Raw genomic sequence first — 21,705 nt, 5'->3', positions numbered from 1 at the left:
AAGCAGAGGCTGGGGCAACACGTGGAAAGCTGGAGATCTTGGGATAGTGTAGTTTTGCAGCTTCAAACACTTGTCATTTCAAAGTGGTGCCACCTCCTGGGCTCTGTTTTTCCATTCTCGCAGCTATGGAGCTGCAGGAAGCTGGGCAGTGGGGGAGTGTTGAAAATCAAAGACAGTTGTTAGGTTCCTGGTGCTTGAATTTCAAGACCCTTCCAGAAGGATCATAGCCTCGGGCCTGCTTCAAACTAGCTTAATTTCTGATTGGATCGGCCTAATCAGTCCCTTATCCCAACTGCCTAATAGAGGAAAGGATATTAACAATCCAAAAAAATCTATGTATTTCCTGTTGTGAAGAAGCAAGAGAATATGACCTATAGTCAAGAGAAAAATCAGTCCAAAGAAACAGACCACACATGAGAAAATACTGGAATTTTCAGACAAGGATTTTTGAATAACTTAAAAATAAATATATGAAAGGATTTACAGTACTAGTAAACTGCTAATACAATTAAAGAAGGGAAGAGAAATTTCAAAATAGATTTGAAAAATGTTAAAGAGAACTAAACGGAAATCCCAGAACTGAGAACTATACTATCTAAAATTTTTTAAAAAATGGTTGGAGGGGATTAACAACCAGTTGGTCACACAGCGGAAAGGAGCAGGGAACTTAAGCACAGGTTTAGTAGAAATCAACCAAGCTGAAGCACAGAGAAAAAAGACGGAAAGTGTTCAGCGTTCTATGTTCTTTGTGCCACCCTAGTCCAGATCCTGTCTTTTGAATTGGATTGGCAGGGTTTTCTCAGTGTGTGTTTGTTGCAAATACCCAGGCAACTTTGGGGAGGAACGACCTTCTGCAACAAAGTGCTATTCTTGCTGGACCACAGTTTCAACTGAATGAACAGACCATTTGATACAGAGGGGAGGGGCTTTAAAAATGGTTTGACTGGGCAGATGTTTGATTCTATCTTGCACAGCCATTCATTCAGTTAATTAATTGAGCACCTACTCAATGCATATAAAGGCGTGAACATGACAGGCAAGGTCCCTGACCTCACAGAACTGTGTCATGAGGGAGGCAACCAATGACATGAAACAATCCGTATAAAGTATCAACTTGATTGGGATTACCTGCCACATCATGGAGTGAGCTGCGGAGTCACTCCTGGACATCTGATTGTTCCTGAAGAAGACCTGAGCCCCCGATAAAAGCCACCACTGAGCACTTACCGTGAACCAGGCATCGTTCTCTGTACCTTCATGCACTAACTCATTAATCCTCAGCACAGCCATTTTACGGGGGAGGACACTGAGTCACAGGGGGTTCAATGACACTCCTGCTGTCACACAGCTTGGGAATGGCAGCACCAAGATGCCACTTCAGAGGCTGGGCCCAGAGCCCAATCTGTCCTCTCTCTGGATGTGAGAGGCACTGATGCTCCTCACTCCGAGGGCCTGCCTGGGGGCCTGCAGGTCATGGTGTGATGGACCAAATCACGTGGAAGGTGCCAGCTTTCTCCCAACTCCTGGCCTCGTGCATGGGCCTGTCATCATCCAGGCGTTTGTTCTGCCCTCACTGCCTGGGATCCTGGGCCTAATGGGTTTAGGGCTCCAGCCAATGATGTAACGAGGCTCTTCAGATCCCTGGGGCAGTGGCCAGAACCTGGGCTGTCCCTGTCATCCTTGTACCAAAATAGTGTCTCAGATCCAGACAAGACTCAAGAGAAATAACATTGCTTTCCATTTATTGAGCATGTCTATGTACCAGGCACCATGTTGAGTGCTTTAGATGCAATATTTATCTCATTTAACCCTTAGTACAAACAAATAGAGAAATAACAACAACATGGCAGTCGGTGCTGCTGTTAGTCTCATTTCCAAATGAGGAAGCCCCTCAGCTGGGAGAATCTGGAGAGCTTGTCTGGGCTCACACAGCTGGTTAGAGGCTGACCCAGGATTCGGACCCAGCGTGGCCCCCCAGGCTGCTGCGAAACCACCGAGGCCTATCTCCCGAGCCATCTCAGGAGGGAAGAAAGTGCAAATCCCTCTCTAAGTCTGAATGTTTTCCTTAGCGCTTTCTTTTCCTTCAGAGGAAAGATTGCAGAGAAAAAAGGAAACTCAGCCGCTTCTCAGAAGGGTGTTGTGTCTCCCTCCTGCCCCGGGCCCCCTCCGTGCTGGAGACAACAAGACTCCTGTCTGAACGCGGCGGGTGTTCGTGTCTTTGGGAGCCTTCCAGCTCTCTTCCTCGTCTAGAGCTCCTCTCAGCTCTGCAGAAGCAGGGCCTATCCGGCTCTCTCTCCTGTTTGGCTTGTGGCAACTGGGAAGGTGGTGAATGGGTGGGTGGGTGGGTGGGTTGGAGATGAGTCCAAGATTTGAGAGCCCAGTGGACAATCTAACTTTGCTGGCAAATTCCCCTACACACACACACACACACACACACACGCCCCTTCCTCCTCTGCAGCCAGACATCCTCAGGGAGTCTGAGCACGGATCCCGGGCCCATTGCCGGCCCTGGCCTTTCAGACACAGGACCACCTGCTTGGTTGGCCAGCAGCACTTCCTTGGCCGGACACTGAGCTGTGCTCACTATTCTGCCCGAGACAGAGGTGCAGCTCGCACCCTGCACGCAGCCCGCTGCCTCCCCTGGGAGGGACAGTGTGGAAAGGGAGCTGGAGCCCCTGTGTGGGGTGGGAGTGGGGTTCCTTCCTCCTCTCCCCTGGGCCTGATACCCCTTCCCCCAGGCACATTGCTGAGAAGTGGCCTCTTGGTCTCAGGTTGGTTGGAACCTGTCCCCATCTTGGTGCCCACTCTGCCCTCGCCTCTGGGGTGAGAAGGGAACATTGTGAAATGTAACCGAGATGGCCCCTGTGGTTTGGGATCTTGACTCCTGAAGGACAGCCCTGGGCCTGCAGGAGCAAGTGGTCTAGTAGCTCACATGGCCAGTCAGGGGCCGGCGTCTGGGTGGGGCTGGGGCTCTGAGCCCTCCACAGGCTGCATGAGATCCTGGTGCACGCCGATGCCTGAGTGGTCTTGCCCAGGAGACCTGACCAGGGCTGGGCAGCGGCTCCCCCTGGACATGAGGGTGGCAGGGGGACGGGGGGTCAGGGATGCTGCTGTCTGGTTCCAGCTTCCGCAGCAGCATTTGCTGCCGGTTCTGGCGTGGGTCCCTGCAGGAGGTTTGCTGTGGGAGCTGAGATTTCACGCCTGGCGACTGGGCAGCTTCCAGCTCCAGGGCTGGAGGCTGTGCACGAAGGTTTCTTTTTCTGGCCCTCACACCCAACGCATCCTTTCTGTAGCCGGGCAGCAGATGGGCAGGCGTGGGCGAGGAGGAGCGTGAGGTGTGCAGGAAGAAGGAACGTGCACTCCAGAAAAGCAGGGGGAGTGGTGACGAGTCAGCCTATCTTTTTTGGGGGGGTGGGGGGGAAGGGCGGAAAAGTCCTGCTCCTCCAAATGGAGCGGGAGGGGGCTGGATCAGGAAGCCCCGAAGGCAGCTTAAGTTACCAGTCAAGACCCAGCATTGGTCCTCGACAGACTCAAGTTCAAGTCCCTGCTCCGTGGCCAGCTAGCATTTGCTGATTTTTCTGCTGAGGGCTTTCTGTGCATAATTTGATTCAAGTCTTACAAACCTTATGACGGAGGTACCAGTTTTATTCCCGCTGGACTTAGGTTTGCTGAGGTTCTGAGAGATGAAGTAGCTTGCCCAAGGCCACACAGCCAGAGAAGGTATCGCTGAGTCTCAAGCCTCGGGTAGGAGGATGCTGCAGTCTCCAGATTCACCAGGGCTTTCCTGTTGGCACAGTGATTGGCGGTCTTCGGACTCCCTGGCCATCTGGCCTTGGGGAAGTCCCCTCCCCTCTCCCGTCCTTAGCGTTCGCATCTGGGAAATGGGGAGATGAATGTTCTCTCCTTGGGTTCTCATGGGGATTAACGGAGAGAATGTTTATGAATCTTTTCGCTAGGGCCTGGCCTATCATGATATCACCATTTATTCATTCGACTCCTATCTATGGAGCACCTGTTATATGCCAGGTACAGTTCTAGGTGTACAGGCTAGAAAAGATCCCAGCTCAACCAAAAGAGTTATAGATCTGGAATTCTGTACAGACCAGGGATAGATAAACCTTTTTTGTAAAGGGGAAGATAGTAAATATTTTCATTTTTTAAGGTCTTATTGTCTCTTGTTGTAACTACTCAACTCTGCTGTTATGAGCTTGAGAGCAACCATAGACAATGCATAAAAGAATGGGCATGGCTCTGTTCCAATAAAACTTTATTTATAAGAACAGGCAGTGGGCCGGTTTTGGCCCACAATCATAGATGGCTAACTCTTGCAGAAAATATTTATTTACACGACCCAGATGATTTTTTTCTATAAAAACCAATTCAAGACATTTTCCCCAAACTCTTTTATAAAACTAGGGTGCCTCTTACACACCCGTGCTTTTCCAGTGGTTTTCAAATCTTAGGGCTCCCTTGCAGGTAACTCAGGGGACAAGGGTGATGATGAGGGTGGAGGGCTTTGGGTCTCTGCTTCTCTTTAACCCAGAACCCCTCTTGGGTCCATGTTTTGATTGACAGTCTTCATAAGAGTTTGTTTGAGAAAAGGGAGTTGGAGACTAGAAAAAAGTGAAACCTATTAATCCAGTCCAACTGGTTAGAGACTGTGTCCACCCTCCAGGATCATGCCTTAGAGAGGCATTGATTACATAATTGCTCATAGACCAAATTAACTTTCTAACTGGATGGAGGGAGTCAGCAAAGAGTAGCTTTGGGGCTCTGTTTGTGGGATGAGAAGGTGCAGGGAACACAGACCAAAGGTTCATGTGTAGGTGGAGACTCTGGACAAAAGCCACAGTGTCCTATAGAGAGAGGCGTGGGGAAGGTCACCTTCCAGAGCCCATGAAGGAGACCATAGGCTGGCCTTTGGCCATCTCGGCGAAGGGGGATGACAGCGTGGCTTGTTCACAGTCGGACACAGTTAGGTTTGAATCTCTCCTCTGTCACTCAATAGCTAGGCCAGTTATTCCTCTTGTTATCTATTTTCCCAGCTGGGACACTGGAAGGGTGCCCCTTCCCTTCTCGAGCTGCTGGATGGATTAAAACCTACGCATTGCGAGGTGCTTCAGAAATAGTTCTTTCCTTCTCCGTTTCATTCTCAGGGTGTGCGATGAGCTCAAAGGCTCTTTGAGACTTTCCAGCAACTCTTTCCTATTGACTCACATGTCCATGCCCCAATCTTCTCTCCCCAGGATGTGGCCAGGTTCTGCGAGCCTCGAAGGGTCAGATTTTTTTGGAGAGCTACCCACTAAATGCTCACTGCGAATGGACCATTCACGCCAAACCTGGGTTTAACATCCAGCTAAGGTAAGGGACTGGGGTTATCAGGAAACACAGTAATGGGACTGAGGGCACTGGATTCTAGTGACCCGGGGGCTAACTAACCATCAGTGCATTATCCTCAAAAGCAGAAAATGTATATTGGAGCCTTTTTCTTTAACCTCTCATTCATTTAGTGGGATAAGGCCTGGTCAAAACTATGACCAATTAAATGCTGTCATTCACTGCCTATAACAGTGGGGCTCCGTTGATTTTTGCCCAAAGATAACACAACAAAGCAAGATACTGAGAGCCATCTACTCAAGCCCAGATCGTAACCAAGCCTTCCTGTTCTCAGAGTCCCGGGCTGGGTTCCATGGGAAGGAAGTGAAGAACTAAAGGGCACAGGTCTAACATTCAGGGAATTTAGACTTTAGATCGGGGCTCATGCTTGTCACAGATCCTTTCACTGATATTCTCAGAAAACAGCCACCACCCCCGCAACAAATTAACCAGTTTTCTCACTTGTGTGGAAGATAAGTTGTTTCTCTAATGGGCTTTGAGGTCCATGAAAATGTTTAATTTGTTTCCTAGTCCAAAGCAGAGACCTGGTTTTATTGTAACTGTAGAGAAGTAGCACAGGAGAGTCTGACCGGAACAGTTCTTAGTGCCTGGAACAGAACGTGGTACACTGCAGGGGCTGAGTGGATAGTTGTTGCGTGAATAAATGTTGAAAGAACTGCTCTCTGCCTCCTGTGTCACCTCTCCTACTCCTCTCTAGGCACAGAGGAATAAGACAGATGCCCCACTCTACTTTCAAGGAGCTTGCAGTCTAGTGGAGGAGTCAGGCATATGTGTGCGTGCGCACACACACACACACATGCACACATGCACACACACTCACACATCAAAGAGATAAAAATGAGAAACAAAAATTTGTATATACGTCATGAAGAAAATAAGGGATCTACCAGGGAGGCCTCTTTGAGGAAGGAATAGTTCAGCTGTCCCCGAAGGAGCCAGCATGTACAGAGATTCCCTGAACGGCATACGGCACCCCTTCACCTGGGCATGCTCTGTGTGTGCACACACATGCACACAGTGTACGTACACACACCTGTCCACTAACAGTGTTCATCTGACTCAAGCCCTCCAGGACCAGTCCCCTATCTGACCAGGCCAGTGGCACCCAATGTCCAGAGGCCTGTGTATCATTTGGCCTCGAATTGCCCAGGGGTCTCAGGACTGCCTGGGGCCCACGTGGGTCCCGCTGTCACCTTCTCCGCCCACAGGTTTGTCATGCTGAGCCTGGAGTTTGACTACATGTGCCAGTATGACTACGTGGAGGTCCGTGACGGCGACAACAGCGATGGCCAGATCATCAAGCGTTTCTGTGGCAACGAGCGGCCAGCTCCCATCAGGAGCACGGGCTCCTCGCTCCACATCCTGTTCCATTCAGACGGCTCCAAGAATTTCGACGGCTTCCATGCCATTTTTGAAGAGATCACAGGTAAGGGCCATGGAGACACATGTAGCGTTTTGCAACTATGCTGCACGCAGACGCCTCCTTTCTGCGTACCGCTCCCCTCCCTGCTCAGCCTTATTCAGACCTGGCGTGCCGGGGTCTCAGACGAGCCCCAACATTGAGCCGGAGGAGAGAAATGGCAAGGTACATTTCAGAAATGTTCACGGGAACCAGAACTAGGGATTGTTATCTCCCTTGCACAGCTAGCTGCTGAAGCACAGAGAGGCTGGGTCATTTGTCCAAGGTCACACAGCTATGGAGGTGGAACCAGAGATTTATACACAAGCAGTTTGGCTCTAGAGCTCCCACTAGGGGGCATGCATGGTTAAAAACATTAGCTTTGGATCTCTGGCCTATGAAGCCAGGTGACCTTGGGCAAGTTCTTCTACTTCTCGGGACCGCAGTTTCCTAAGCAGTGACTCAGGGAATAACGGTAGATCCTGCGCCATTAAGGAGGCTCTGGGAGACAGAAAGATGAAGGGCCGCGCAGGGAGTCTGGTCCATAGGAAACACTCCACAGCTGCCCTACACCAGGCGTGCTCTGAGCCTCGCTTTGCCATCTGTAAAATAGGTATTAAATGGTTTAAGCTACAATGGTAAATGCCACTTACTTTACGAGTAACTAACCCTAAGCCTGACTTTGCCTGCTGCCTTGTCTGGGTAAGGAAGTAGGATTTAACAAAAGCGACCAAAGTGCTCCATCTAAGGGATCGGCCCAGCTCTCATCGTCTGGGATTGGACTGCATTCCGAGAAGTTCTGCAGAAGGGAAGTCGGGTTAATGTCCTTTAATACTAGTAGTGTTTCCCCACCATATTTGAGCCCAGAACTCTCACCATCTCAAAGGACTACTGTTCACAGAATGCGTCTTTGGGAGTTCTTGAGCACACGTTCCACAGTGTCCTGAAAATCACCTTCCACTTCCTTTCCCCTGGAATCCAGGATGCTGGGATTCCTTGACGAAGATGATCTAAAGTTACCCAAGGATGCCCGGCCGGCGTGGCTCAGTGGTTGAGCTGTGACCTATGAACCAGGAGGTCATGGTTCGATGTCTGGTCAAGGGCACATGCCAGGGTTGCGGGCTCGATCCCCAGTAGGGGGAATGCCGGAGGCAGCTGATCAATGACTCTCTCTCTCATCATTGATGTTTCCATCTCTCTCTCCCTCTCCCTTCTTCTCTGAAATCAATAAAAAAAAATATTAAAAGAAATAAAGCTGCCGAAACCGGTTTGGCTCAGTGGATAGAGCGTCGGCCTGCGGAATGAAGGGTCCCAGGTTCGATTCCGGTCAAGGGCATGTACCTGGGTTGCGGGCACATCCCCAGTAGATGTGCAGGAGGCAGCTGATCGATGTTTTTCTCTCATCGATGTTTCTAACTCTCTATCTCTCTTCCTTTCTCTCTGTAAAAAATCAATAAAATATATTTTAAAAAAATAAAAAATAAAGCTACCCAAGGCTGCTCTGCCCCTGGAGTCCCTCTGTGGGGGTGAAAGGTGCTCTGCTTTAGTCATGGGTGTGCCTGTTTGCAGGACCCCAGGCTTGAAGAAATGGACACGCCACACAGTGGCACTGAAACTGCCTTTTCTCTTGCAGCATGTTCCTCGTCCCCTTGTTTCCATGACGGCACGTGCCTCGTTGACCAAACGGGATCTTACAGGTGTGCCTGCCTGGCAGGCTACACCGGGCGGCGCTGTGAAAATCGTGAGTGTGCCTCGGGAGTGGGACTGACGTGTCCCGTGGGGCTGGCGCGGAGAGGGCTTGGGGAGCTTGCCGCGTATGCTGTTTCTTGGTGTCTGGGATGGTCTGTCCAAGGTGGCACATAATGTGGACAGAATCCCAGCCCCAGTGTTCGCTGGCCGTGAGAAATGGATGTAAGTCACATCTCAGAGTGAGTCCTGGCTTTAAAGCAAGGGAGCCATGCCTGCCCATCCCCACTGCAATCAGTGATCGGCTAAAGGCTGGCCTGGGCAAGCAGAACACGCCTCACTTCCTCTGCATGTGGGCCAGGTGGTCCCAGTAGCCTTTGAGCATCAAAGAGACAGCAGGTGCAGGCCACGGAGGTGACACAAGATTGCTTGGGGTGGGAGTGGGTGGGAAGGAGCCCACAGAGAGAGTGCGAAGGCCTCTGAGGGCAGAGCACCCACAGTGTCTGCATCAATCCCTCCTCACTGGCATGCACAGGTATTTTGGGACATCCTACAAAAGGGCCTGTTTTGACAGCATTCTATAAGTTCATACTTTTTTCTCCATTACCTTTATCCCCTTTATAACCTTTCCCTCCCCCCTCCTCCCCTCCCCAATCACCCCACTGTCGTCCATATACAGTTCTTTTTCTTTTTCCCCTTTGTTGCTCAATCCCTCCATACCCCCTGCCCACCCCTTTCACTCCCCCTCCCCAGCACCAACAGCTTGCTCTCTATCTATAAGTCTGTCCCTATTTGCTCATTAGTTCAGTTTGTTCATTAGATTCTGCATATGAATGAAATCATATGATACTTGTCTTTCTCTGACTGGCTTATTTCACTTAGCATAATGTTCTCTAGGTCCATCCATGCTGTCACAAAGGGTAACATTTTCTATAAAGTTCATACATTTTTTAATTGAGTTCATGAATTTTCCTTGCAAACCATGCTGACGGAAGCCGTGGATGGTTTCAATAGGGTGTCCTTGAGTGTGCCATTGTGTTCTGCTAAGAGCAGCGCTTGCTTTGCTTTGGCCTAGCAGAGCTATGCCAGATGCTTGGAAAATGGCATTCCCCTTCGTGGTTCCTGCCTCGTTTCAGCCTGCTGTGTTGTGTGCAAGGCAGAGAAGAGAAAGGTTGCTTTCTCTTTGTTTCAAGACTTGGTTTATAGAGTGATTCTGGAGTCTTGACAGTGGCAAATCCTGAGAGTCAGGGCAGGGAACAAAAAAAGAGAGAAGGCTCAATTTCTTGATGAAGTAACTGCACATTATCGATAAATAAAAGGTAAGATTGGATGAAGAAAAGTAAAGTACTCTAAATATGCTACAATGTCTTTAAGAGTCTCTTATTAGGGAGGAAAAAAATTGGTCCAAAGGTTGTGAGTAAAATATTCATGCTTAGTTTATGAGCCAGAAATGGACTTCCCAGCATTGTTATCCTTCCCTGAAAAAAAAAAAAACATAATGAAAAGTAATATAAAATGTGTCATTATGAACTGATTCATAACTTGATTCGCAAACTGTCTCAACTCAAAACACCAGCATAGATGGACAAGAGAGTGCTCCCTGGCCACTTTCAAAATGTGCTTCCAAGCCCAGAATTCCCGTGGCCTCCCGTGGTTGAAGGCATTGGTGGTGGATAGTTGATAAGTCATTTGCTGGCATCAACGTGGGAACCAAAAGTCTGATTGCTTTCTATAAGGCTTCAGTTTTTTGTTTTCCTTCTGGAAAATTCAGCATGAGTTCCAACTAACAAAATGAGGGAAACATCACAAAAATTGTCGGTGGCACTTTACCTTGTAATTTCAGAACAAACCTTAACCTTTTTTTTTCCCCACAGCAGTCTATCATCTAAAAAAAAAAAAAAAAAAAAAAAGGGAGGAAAAATCTTTATTGCTTTTCTCATGAGTGTATCAATGAACTAAAACTATCTTCCCGGAGGAAATGCTTTGAAGATTAACAAGAAACCCAAACATGCCGGGATTCCAGAAATGTATTTTTTTGAAAATAGCTTTAAAAGAACGGAAGCAAATATTAGTGAGAAATCTATCTTTTATTTACATAGTACCAACCCTGCAACGCTGCTGCTTTAATGCTCTGTCCTCCTGGAGTCCTGGGGAAGCGTTAGATGCTCCCTGGAGCAGGACAGGGGCCCATCCAATTCAAAAGTGGAGGCGAGGATCTCACATTCCCCACGTCGCTCACAAGCTCTCAGACGCGACCTCACTGCAGGGCTCGGTGAGACTTGATGCGACCAGTTGATGCATGTGGTTATTGTGTCTCATCATCGAGTCCTCTCCAAGGACCTGCCTTCCCAGGCGAGGCCCACCTGTCGCTCTTTTCCAGAGAGAATCCTGACGTATGTGCGTGCCTGTGAGTGGGAGTGGAATAGCAGTTGGTTTTCTATTTATTGTAGAAGAGGTATATACTTGTAACAACAATCACACAGCAGAGAGATGTGTGAAATAGAAAGAGAACATTGCTTTTCCTGACCAAGCCTGGTTCCCAGCAGTTAACAACGTAATGAGTATCCTTCCAGACTTTCTTCTAGGGTGTGCAAGCCGAAGTTGTCTATATATCATCATTTTAAACCTTTGGTTCTCAACTGGGGGGGGATTTTGCCCCCCACTCCCACCCCCAGGGGACCTTCAGTGATGTCCAGAAACATGGTTGGTTTGTCATCATTGCGGAGTTGGGGTGCTACTGGCATCTCATGAGTAGAGGCCAGAGGTGCTGCAAAACATCCTACAATGCACAGGGCAAAACCCCAACCGCCCCGCCCCCCCGCCCCGCAAAGAGTTATCTTTTTTTTTTTTTAAATATATTTTATTGATTTTTTACAGAGAGGAAGGGAGAGAGATAGAGAGTCAGAAACATCGATGAGAGAGAAACATCGATCAGCTGCCTCCTGCACATCTCCTACTGGGGATGTGCCCGCAACCCAGGTACATGCCCTTGACCGGAATCGAACCTGGGACCTTTCAGTCTGCAGGCCGACGCTCTATCCACTGAGCCAAACCAGTTTCGGCCCGCAAAAAGTTATCTTGTCCAAATGTCAGTCGTGCCAAGATTGAGAACCCCTGTTTTAAACAAAAGCAGATTAAAGCACACATACGATTTTCAACTTGTTTTCAGTGCCGAACACACATGGATATGTGTTCCATGTCAGTCCATGTTGGTCCAAATGTCTGATTATTTTCTATAAGGTTTAGGTGTTTGGTTTTCCTCCTGGGAAATTCAGCACGAGCTCCAACTAAGTCAATGAGGGAAACATCACGAAAATTGTCTGTGGCACTTTACCTTGCAATTTTGAAACAAGCCTTAACCATGTTTTTAACTCAATTGAATAAATAGCTGTGCATTCCAGTGTGTGGATGTAGACACAGTCATCTCTTCATCCAGTTCCTTCAGGTGCAGGCTCGATCCCCAGTAGGGAGCATGCAGGAGGCAGCCGATCGGTGTATCTCTCTCATCAATGTTTCTATCTTTTCTATCCCTCTCCCTTCCTCTCTCTCTCTAAAGTCAATAAAAACATATTTTTATTAAAAAGAATAAGAAACAATCAGTGTTTAGTTGGTAAGAGGTCATGAGAGCCGCAGATACATTATTTAAATGCTGCTATGCTCAGACTTCCCATTAATTTGTTCCCAAGAAAGAACAGCTTTCCCCTGCTCCCAGGTGACCTTCTCTGAGAGCAATCAAAAGGGGGGAGTGGCTCCCCGTCAGCGTTGGGGCCAAGCCAGCCTCCTGCCAGCACCCTCCACGACCCCAACCTCCTTGGGCCACCATGTAAGAAACTGGGGCCCCTTTTTTCCTCTGAAGTTTCCTGTTTCTTTGTATGGAACACAAGGACAAAATAAGTTCTTAAGTAAAGGGTCGGAATCCTGTTTTGCAAAAGTGGAGAGCGGGGGATTCATCGCCTGCTCCAGTTTCCATGTCGCCTTTGTTCCTCTGGCCCAGTTGACGAGGCCGGGTCTTCCCCCTGCATCCCAATGAAGCGCGCTGAACCCGGCTGACTCTCGGGCACAAAGCTCACACTGCGGGCTCTGCCGCGCCTTGGAACACAGCACAATGGCCTCCACCAATTAAAGGAAGACGGGGAATCTGGTTGTTTCTGGGGTTTGGATCGGCAGGAGGTTTCCCACTAGCCTGTCCCCAGGGCTGGGAGAAAAGCGCCCAGGAGGAGAGCACACTTTCTGCTTCAGCTTCAAAGGGGCGGCCTGTGCTTCTCATCAGAATAAGCGGTCAGGAGATCTGCGGTTTTCATGGAAACGTTACCGCTGACCCCCGAGGAGTCGCAATCCCCTCTCCCATCACAGAGAAATAGTAGGCTCTAGCACAGTGGTTCTCAACCTTCCTAATGCTGCGACCCTTTAATACAGTTCCTCGTACTGTGGTGACCCCCAATTTCATTGTTACAAATTGAACATAATGAAAGCATAGTGATTAATCACAAAAACAATATGTAATTATATATGTTTTCCGATGGTCTTAGGCGACCCCTGTGAAAGGGTCGTTTGACTCCCAAAGGGGCCGCGACCCACAGGTTGAGAACCGCTGCTCTAGGACCTCTCAGCTGAGAGGTTATAAAATCAGTTCACTGGCTTTTGGGTCCAAAGCCCTATCTTATCCTCAATATCTGGAACACAGGAGCACCTTGGCCCATCGTGGCAGGGTGCACTCCAGGGGAAGAGCTTGGCCCAGAGGACAGAAAGACCTGGGCTTGGCTCTGAGCCTGCAGTTTATCCGTCAGGGGACCTTGAACAAGTCACTGAACTCCCAAGAGTCTCAGTTTATAATGTTCAGAACAATAATACCAAGTACTTCTCAGAACGTTGGTGGGGATGGAATGACATAAGGCACTGAGCTGATGTCAGAGGAGCCATGATTCTCATTACTACTCCGGGCCCCTATTATGGCCACTGGCAGAGAGCAGGGGATACTCCAGGGAAAGGAGTAGGGCAACAGCACTGGTTTCTACAAACTGGATGATTATGGCAAACTTTCCTCAGGGCTCCTTAAGGAAATTCTTCCCACAACACCCTAAGGCTCCTCTGTGAACCGCTATGAACCGCCCTTCCCACATCATTGCTAGACACGAAGCATCGCCACCGCTGTACCTGCCTGCAGACGAGAAAGTTCTGGTTTTAAAAGGGCAAGCAGACACAACCAATGCCATTGTCATAAAGGAATCCTGGATCCCAGGAGAGGACACCCACGCTGGGCACGATGGGCGGGGAGCCTTCGCAGCCAGGGCAGCCCAGCAAGGGGGCGCTTAGAAATGATCGGTGGAATTGTGTCGGGAGGAGCTGGAAACTCCAGAGCGTGTTGCCCCAGCATCCCGTTATCTGCTCGGCCTCCCTTTTTCCTCATGTGGTTTTTCAGTCGTTGCTCATGTAACATGTGGTGGGTGTATGTCGGCCCCCTGGTGGTCATAGGGGAGACCAGGACTCCAGAGCATCACTTAGGTTTGTTATTAGACTTAGAGGGATAGACAGGGCAAAAAAACAAAAAACAAAACATGAGCCTTGCCAAGGCCCTCGCGGCTTTTGCTTTGGCAGGCGAGCTCACTGAGGCAGGGCTTGGTGCAGGAGGCAGCTTTTACTCAGGGTCTCGACTAAGTGGTAACCCATTATTACTGGGATGGCGTGGATGAAGAGGGAAGAGGGTGCAAAGAGTGGAAGATGAGAGCAGAGCAGAGTTAACTTCTGATGGAAACAAACATCCCTGCCACCCTGGACTCCGGGTCTGACTCCAGCCCCTTGACAAAGGCTGGAGAGCCCCCCACTTTTCCTTAATGGTTCCTGCCTCGTGGGGCATGTGCTCCCTGCCCCTCATCCTGATTCAGAAGAGGAACAACGCTTCCTCGTAAAACACAAGGCTTCCCTGTCGGTATCCAGGCATTAAAACAACAACAGCTGCAGCTATTATTCTCTCTGTTCATCGGCAGGCTCTGTGCTTTATGCGACATTGTCTTGTTTAATTGTGACAACATCCCCGTGGGTTAGGAATTGTTGTCCTCCCCGCATTACACATGCATCCAGCCTAAGCCTTTGAGTGTCTGTTAGGTACCAGAGGACATAAGGCAGGGCCAGGCAGCGTAGATTTTTTTCCCTTCTATTTGGCAGAACCACAGAACAATTCCAATCTTAGCCTTTCTCAAGTGCAGAGGAGCATGTCACGTGCCGTCCAGTTGCCAACATCAACTTCCTCTAGTAAGGCCTTCGGTGATGGTGGTGATGAGAACTCCTAAGAGGGCGGTGAGAATCCGTAATCACTTAGGGTTCAGATGTGCTCAGCAGCCCCAGCCTCCTCTGCAAGGCCATTCTCATTATCCCCAAGACTAGCAGCAGAATTCCTCAATTTGGGCCATTTTCATTGTAAGGTGGACTAGGAACACCGCTGGGGGACATTTCCCCCAGTAGTTTAGTGTTATTACTCACCCCCAATACACACCCAGAGCTGACTCAGAAACCTTCTGAGGTGCGGGGGTGCCCCAAGAAGACTCTAACCAAGCAGATCCATTAGTTAGAGGACAGCAGAGTGTCTACCAGTTACAAAGGTTACCATCTCTACGAAACGAGGATGCGTCCGGGTGATTTTGAACCAAAATAAAATGAAAAATCAAAAGATTTTTCAACGTTGACTTGTCTCTTAGGCGCAGGCCGTTTCAGCTGTTTAACTAGGCCATCCTAACACCGGAAACGTGGTATCCGAAAGACACAGTGTACCCGGGGCCACGGACAATACTGATTAAGATCAAATAGCTAATTGTGAGCCTCAGCCTCCAAATTGCTGCCGGATGAATAAAGGGCAGTGTGTGCAATCCAAGCATAATTTCACACGGATACTGTCTCTCTCTCACACCCGCGGAGGGCTGGACAGCAGCAGGGGGCAGATACCATGGGCTGGAAAGCGATAAAAAGGATTCTCAATGGGGATTACATCACCAGTTGGTGTTGTTATTCCTGGTTGGGGAAGACCCTTGTGGGAGTAAAAGAAAACTGGATCTGGTCCAGAGGCACCAAACTCAAATGTAAGCTGAACAGGAAAAAATGAGGACAAGGGGGAGCCTGGCGGGTTGTCTCTGGGTGATGGTCTCGTGAAAAACCACGTTTCCATCAGGAGTCAAAGCCCCAGGGAGAAAGTTAATGCCTTTTCCAAACAGGACCGAAGTTCTGTCACAAATTGTTTCCTTGATTTTGGGTGATGAGTGAGAGTGGATGGACACCAAGGGCAGCTAAGAATTGAGACTCACAGGACTCAGGCTCCCAGCTAGATAATGGGCTAATGAATTTTGTTGGCTTTGGCTCTGTTGTCTTTGCTGAAACACTCAGATACTCTTATAGCTTTCATGCAGCTCCTAAAGAGACATAATAGCCCTAGCTGGTTTGGCTCAGTGGATAGAGCGTCAGCCCATGGACTGAAGGATCTCAGCTTTGATTCCGGTCAAGGGCACGTTGCAGGCTCCATCCCAGGGCCCAATTGGGGCACATGCCGGTCAAGGGCACGTACCTCGGTTGCAGGCTCCATCCCAGGCCCCAGATGGGGCTCATGCGGGAGGCAACCAATTGATGTGTTTTTCCCACATCCATGTTTCTTTCTCTATCTCTTCCTCCCTTCCACTCTCTCTAGAAATCAATGGAAAAATATCCTCAGGTGAGGATTAACAAACATTAAAAAAAAGACATAATAATACCCTGATTTCTTTTCTTTTCTCCTCCCCATCCTCCTCAGCAGGAACATTTCATTTCACCCACGGTTCCTGCCTGCAGATTAAGATGTTTTCTTTCAGTAAATACAGCAGGCTAAGTGGTATCAACTCAGTTCTACCTATTGTACCAGATAAAATATTTGTTGTAACTCAGGTTAACTGCTGGGGTTGGCTAATATTTCCTGAGACCCCCACACTCCCCATTCAAATTCATTTAAGGTCTCCATGATTACCTTTACTTTATTCCTTGGTTAGGGTCCTTTGTTCTGGTGTAATTTTAGTAGCACATTTAAGGAAGGCACTAATCTCATAGGATAAATTGGTGCTAATGAGAAAAAAATACATACATACACACACACACACACACACACACACACACATACATATATATAGCTATTCCCCTGAACACCTGGGGAATATGCTTATAAGTGCTTAAGTGAAGCTGGGGAGAACCTTGAGGTGTCTCAAGCCTTAACTGACATCATTTCTATTTCTGGACTTAAGCTAAACATTTCTGTGTTAAAGTTGCAGAAAACATCTGTCCATGCCTTATCCTGCTGGGCACAGAGGACGCACTCATTAAATATACAGAGTAAGAAAGTCTATGAAATCAATAGGCCACACGCTTCAGAGTCTTTCTCTATTAGAAGAACCACGGGCTGGACTTCCAAAAGGTAGAGCAGTGACTGGATTCTTTGGTTCCAGGGGGATTTTTATTGATCTTGTCTCCAAAGTTAAACTTACAGCTTTGAAACCGAAGCAACAGGAAAAGAGAGATATTCATGGGCATCTGGTGTGTCTTGTTAACACTCAAGATTCATTCAGAAAAGGATATTTTGTGAACCAGGGTATGTGGATGGACAGTGATGTAATGGAGGGAGAGGCCTGTTTCCTTGTCACTGCTGGGATCTGACCGCTGAGTTTGGTGATCATCAGGGTGATAGGGAGGTGAGGCCACCCCTAGGTTAGGGATGAAGAGTGTGGACTTCCTTTTGCCACATTCAATATAATTGACCTGACTGGAGGGCACAAAAAAAGTGATATTCGTGTGCCCTGAAGGGCCACTTTTCCTAAAATGTCTCCACATTTTTCTGACATATTCCTTCATGTCTCTATCATCATGGCCATTTCTCCTAGATGTTCTAGACCTGATCATCTCAGCTACCTAGTATTGAGATATTATTTTATGTAAACAATTAAGGAAAGAGTTTCTCCATCTTTCGTCTTCAGTTTTTCTCAGGACAACAGTATGCGGTGGTTCCCTGTGGTACCATCTCCAATCAGATAGGAGAGCAAAAGATACAACTTTACTTGTTTTAAACCAACTTAAATCCAATCCCAAGGCCCATCATTCAGCGTCATAAGAACTTTAGTCTCAGTCATTGTTGGGGCCTCCTCTGTGTCCCACGGTTGTACAGAGGTCCTGGCATTACTCAGACAGCACTAAATCAGTAGGGAGAGTCCTCCGATTGTGGATTTTAGAACTGCACCATGGAGCTTGGGAAAGCCCATTGTTTCAGAGCACCTGATCCCTTCAGGTAAAACAGCTCTGCTGGGGTGGGGCTGGCCTGGAGCCTGAGACTATCTGTGGAGGCTGGGGCCCTCTGATGAGATCCAGCCTCTCTAGTTGCCCTGCCAGTCAACCTCCCCGAGATCTCCCCGAGTGCTGAAAGGCATGCAGGGCTCCAGTCCCAGCCTCACCCCATCCCATGGGGTGCTGGGGAGTTAAAGGACACCTGGAGGATCAGGAGTTGGGCTTTTGTATTCATGTCTATCAGTCCTTGGCTACAGGCAACCCTGAGGTGTGCATGGGAGGGGGGGGTATAAATGGAGGCATTTTTCAGTTCTTCACATGAGCAAGATGGTGCCCATGCCCGAGGGCAGGCCTCTGAAGGTGGCAGGTGCCGGCTCTCAGCAATAAACTCACATGTAGAAGTTGAGCTGGTAAAAAGGATGAACACGGACCTGGGTGGAGCACCCATAATGTTCACTATGAAAAGGATCACAAAGCCATTGCGTGGCCATAAAGTGGTACCACAGCAAACCACCGCATACTGGTGTCCTGAGAAAAACTGAAGACAAAGGTGGAGAAGATCTTTCCTCAAATGTTTATATGAAATAATATCCCAGAAAAAATGGACTCCCAAGTCCTGTTCTTGCTCACGAAATAGCTTGCAAGGGCTCACTAAACTTAATGTGTTTGTGTCCCTGGGGTGAGTCACAAAAGTAATGGGGCAGTGGGCTATTTATTATTCATCATGGACTATTTTTACTTAGCAAAGCAGGAGCTTGATGCTCCTTCAGACCAGGGATGCAGATGTTTTAAATTCTCATTTGACTTTGTCTGGAAACACCCATCCCTCTGAGGAGAAATGAAACACAAAGCCTTGAAAAATCAAATAGAAAAGGACCATGAATCTATTTAATGGGGAGATACAAAGGTTTCTAAAAAGAGAACCTGTAGGGATGGCAGGGGTTGGCGGTAGAGTTTGTTTTGAAATATAACCCTGGGGAGATGCTCTGATGAGATACTGATGGTCTATAACCCAACAGGAGAGAAGAGAATGGATGGAGGAAGTTTTAGAATTCTCTTCAAAGCATCCTAGGAGGATGACCAGCTTTGAAAACAAGTGACAGGGAAGAGAGAATAATGTCCCCTGGACGTTTGATACAGGATTCTAATTTTAAGGCTTTGTTGTGCAGGATTAAAAGAGATGAATGTACAGAGACCATGGTTGGTACCCAGAAGCCCTAGTCAACACACTGGACCCAGGTCTGGAAGCCCATCACGGGTAGCCATTACCAAGAGGTCAGAAAATACAGTGGAATATTGCCTGTTACTCCAATAGGGCCAATTATGGGCTTTTAGATTTCTTTGTGGATTTTTTTTAATGTGTATGAATTTGGGGAATTGGTTTTTAAAGCTGTTGGAAGCCTTGTAAATAAAGGCAAACAAGGGAAAAGGAGATTATGTGCTAGTTCAATTACTCCTTAAACCAGCCCGGACAGATAAATGGTATTATTCAGTTTTACAGGTGAGAAACGCAGGGCTTGGAAATATTAAGTCATTTCCCCACAACCTTGTGCATTAAGTGGAAAAATGAATAAATTTCATTCTATCCATTCCATCCACCAACATATATTTATTGAGCACTTACCGTGTACTTGTTCTGGACACTGGGGAACCAAATGGTTATTTGAACCTGTATTTAGCTGATCCTTGAGGCCATTCTTTTTTCACCAGCATCTGGAAACAAAACTCTTTTAAATTTGAGTTCATGCAGATTTGGATTACTCTATGATAAGAGATTTGCATGGGGTGGAGAGAATACGGAAACAAAAGAAAGGTCTGGACCCAAATCATTTCCCTGATACTTAAAACAAACAAACAAACAACAACAACAACAAAAACAGAAACAACAACAAAACGAATAACAAACATTTAGGGTTACATTTTCTGATTATAAAACTTGGGAAAAAGTCTAAGGAAGCAAAACTCATTTTTAAAGTTATAAGCTAGAGATAATGAGAATAATTATATTCAAGTATGTTTTTCCAGCCTCCTTTTCTACTTTTGGCTGTTTAAAATTTTTTCCTTTTGTTTTTAGTTTTTAACAGTTTTATGTATTATGTCTGTGTGTGGCTTCCTTCATGTTTATCTGGCTTTGGGCTTTGTACCAGTAAATCTGTAGGTTGATGTCTTTCATCTGCTTTATATTTTTCAGATATTCTCTCTTTACATCTTGTTTTGCTCCATTCTCTCTCCCTTCTCCTTCTGGTATGCTAATTACATGTATTTATTAACCTTCTCAATGTGTGCCCCGTGTCCCTTACTATTTCTGTACATACTTCACCTTTTTCTACCTTGGACTTTATTCTGATTTTTTAAAGTTATCTTTTAGTTTATTCATACTCTTAAGCTGTATCTGATTTTCTATTAAACTCCTTCACTGAGTTTTTCATTTCTGTTGTTGTAACTTTTCACTTCTAGATTTGTCCATTGGTTATTTTTCAAGATTTTCCGTTTTCTATTGAAATTTTTATCTTTTATTTTCCTGAACATATTCAGTATAATTATTTTTAAGCAATGTCAAACAACTACACTATCTGGATCCTTTGTCTGTTTCCATTGTCTATATTTCTCTTGAATTTTGGCCATAGAGCCTTGCCTTCCAGTGGACTCCCAACTCGGAAGCATTACTCCTATCTGTCCCTGGTGACATTCCATGAACAGTAACTTAAAACCAAATAATAGTTCTCCATTCTAGGATCTCATCAAGTTTAAGATCCACTGTTGATATAAGGATAACTTTTCTGGGGGTTGGCGTAAAGAAATACGACAGGAAAAATATTCATGTGACCTCAGGTCAGACATATCACATAGTAAAAGAATATGCATCTAAGAATGACAGAAATACGGCCGAATTCCTCAGCCTTGGCAGACTTGATTGTGCATCCTGAGGCTGTTTCTCTTTAAGTCTTCTTGTAAAGCCTCCTTCCTGAGAGAAACAAAGGACCTGAATTGTCCTAAAGCTTTCTTACCTCCAAGGGCTCGAGAACTCTCCAAGGTTCCTGCTAGTTACACCCACATTAAGTGTATGAGAATTCTGCACATAGGAAATTATGGGTGGGAGCCTAATGGCAGTACCTACATCCAAGGAGAGAAGACCCCTACCCTCAAGCTCACTGTTGAAGGGATTTCTTATCTTCTGCTGAGACTGATGTGGCTTCAGTACAGTTCAACATCTTTCAGTATTTCAGGACTGGTCTTGGGTATCACCTAATCTTTCTTGGCTATAAGCTCTAGCAAGCAAAGCTCAAAATAGATGAAGAACTACACTTGAATTACACAAATCATCACCCTTTGATAAGCTAACTGGCCACAGATTTAAGTGCCTGCAGAGCCAGGCAGCTGGGGAGGGGTGGGGAAAGGGGTAGGGGGGCTGTGGCCACGTGAAGAATTCAGCCTCCATCTAAGCAAGAGCTACTTCTCGATGACAGTTGATTGTTGCCACGTGGGGATACAGGCCCAGGGTTTCCAGACCTGAATTTAATACAGATTTTTATGAGAACTCTTTTGATTTTTATGTTGGCAACTATCCCATTTTCTAAAACTTGCAGGTATAACACACCATGCTAGTAAGATGATTGCAGTCTGTGGACTCCTGTTGGTTGCTGCTGAGCTGCATGTTCAGCATTGAATGAGTCTGTACTATCAGAAGGTGACGCCATCATGAAAGCAGGGTGGAGTGCTTCCTCTGCGTTCTTCTTCCATTCCTGGAAATACAAGCACTGGCGCTTTGAGTCCATGTGTACTTTCCTTCCTTTTTTTCTAAATCCTCACTCAAGGAGTGAGGACATTTTTTTCATTGATATTTTAGAGAGAGAGTGGAAGAGAGGGGGAGGGAGAGAGAGAAGAAAGAAAGGGAGAGAAGGGAAGGGAAGGGGAGGAGAGGGGAGAGGAGTGGAGCGGAG

General features: G+C 47.2%; 1 protein-coding gene across 6 annotated transcripts in view; it reads left to right on the top strand.

Moving 5' to 3' along the window:
- Positions 1-21,705, top strand: part of PAMR1 (peptidase domain containing associated with muscle regeneration 1) — an 84,767-nt gene that overhangs the window by 52,122 nt on the left and 10,940 nt on the right. For all 6 annotated transcript variants that reach the window (XM_005864428.2, XM_014538191.1, XM_005864426.2 and 3 more), the window contains 3 exons: positions 5,247-5,361; positions 6,606-6,823; positions 8,430-8,537. In XM_005864428.2, the coding sequence (XP_005864490.1) occupies positions 5,247-5,361; positions 6,606-6,823; positions 8,430-8,537 (441 nt within the window). The remainder of the gene's footprint in view (positions 1-5,246; positions 5,362-6,605; positions 6,824-8,429; positions 8,538-21,705) is intronic.

Source organism: Myotis brandtii, unplaced genomic scaffold (assembly GCF_000412655.1).
Source record: "Myotis brandtii unplaced genomic scaffold, ASM41265v1 scaffold187, whole genome shotgun sequence".
In the NCBI taxonomy this organism is placed as follows: domain Eukaryota; kingdom Metazoa; phylum Chordata; class Mammalia; order Chiroptera; family Vespertilionidae; genus Myotis; species Myotis brandtii.
Note: the sequence above shows the minus strand (reverse complement) of the source record. Positions and strands in the feature narration are given on the sequence as shown.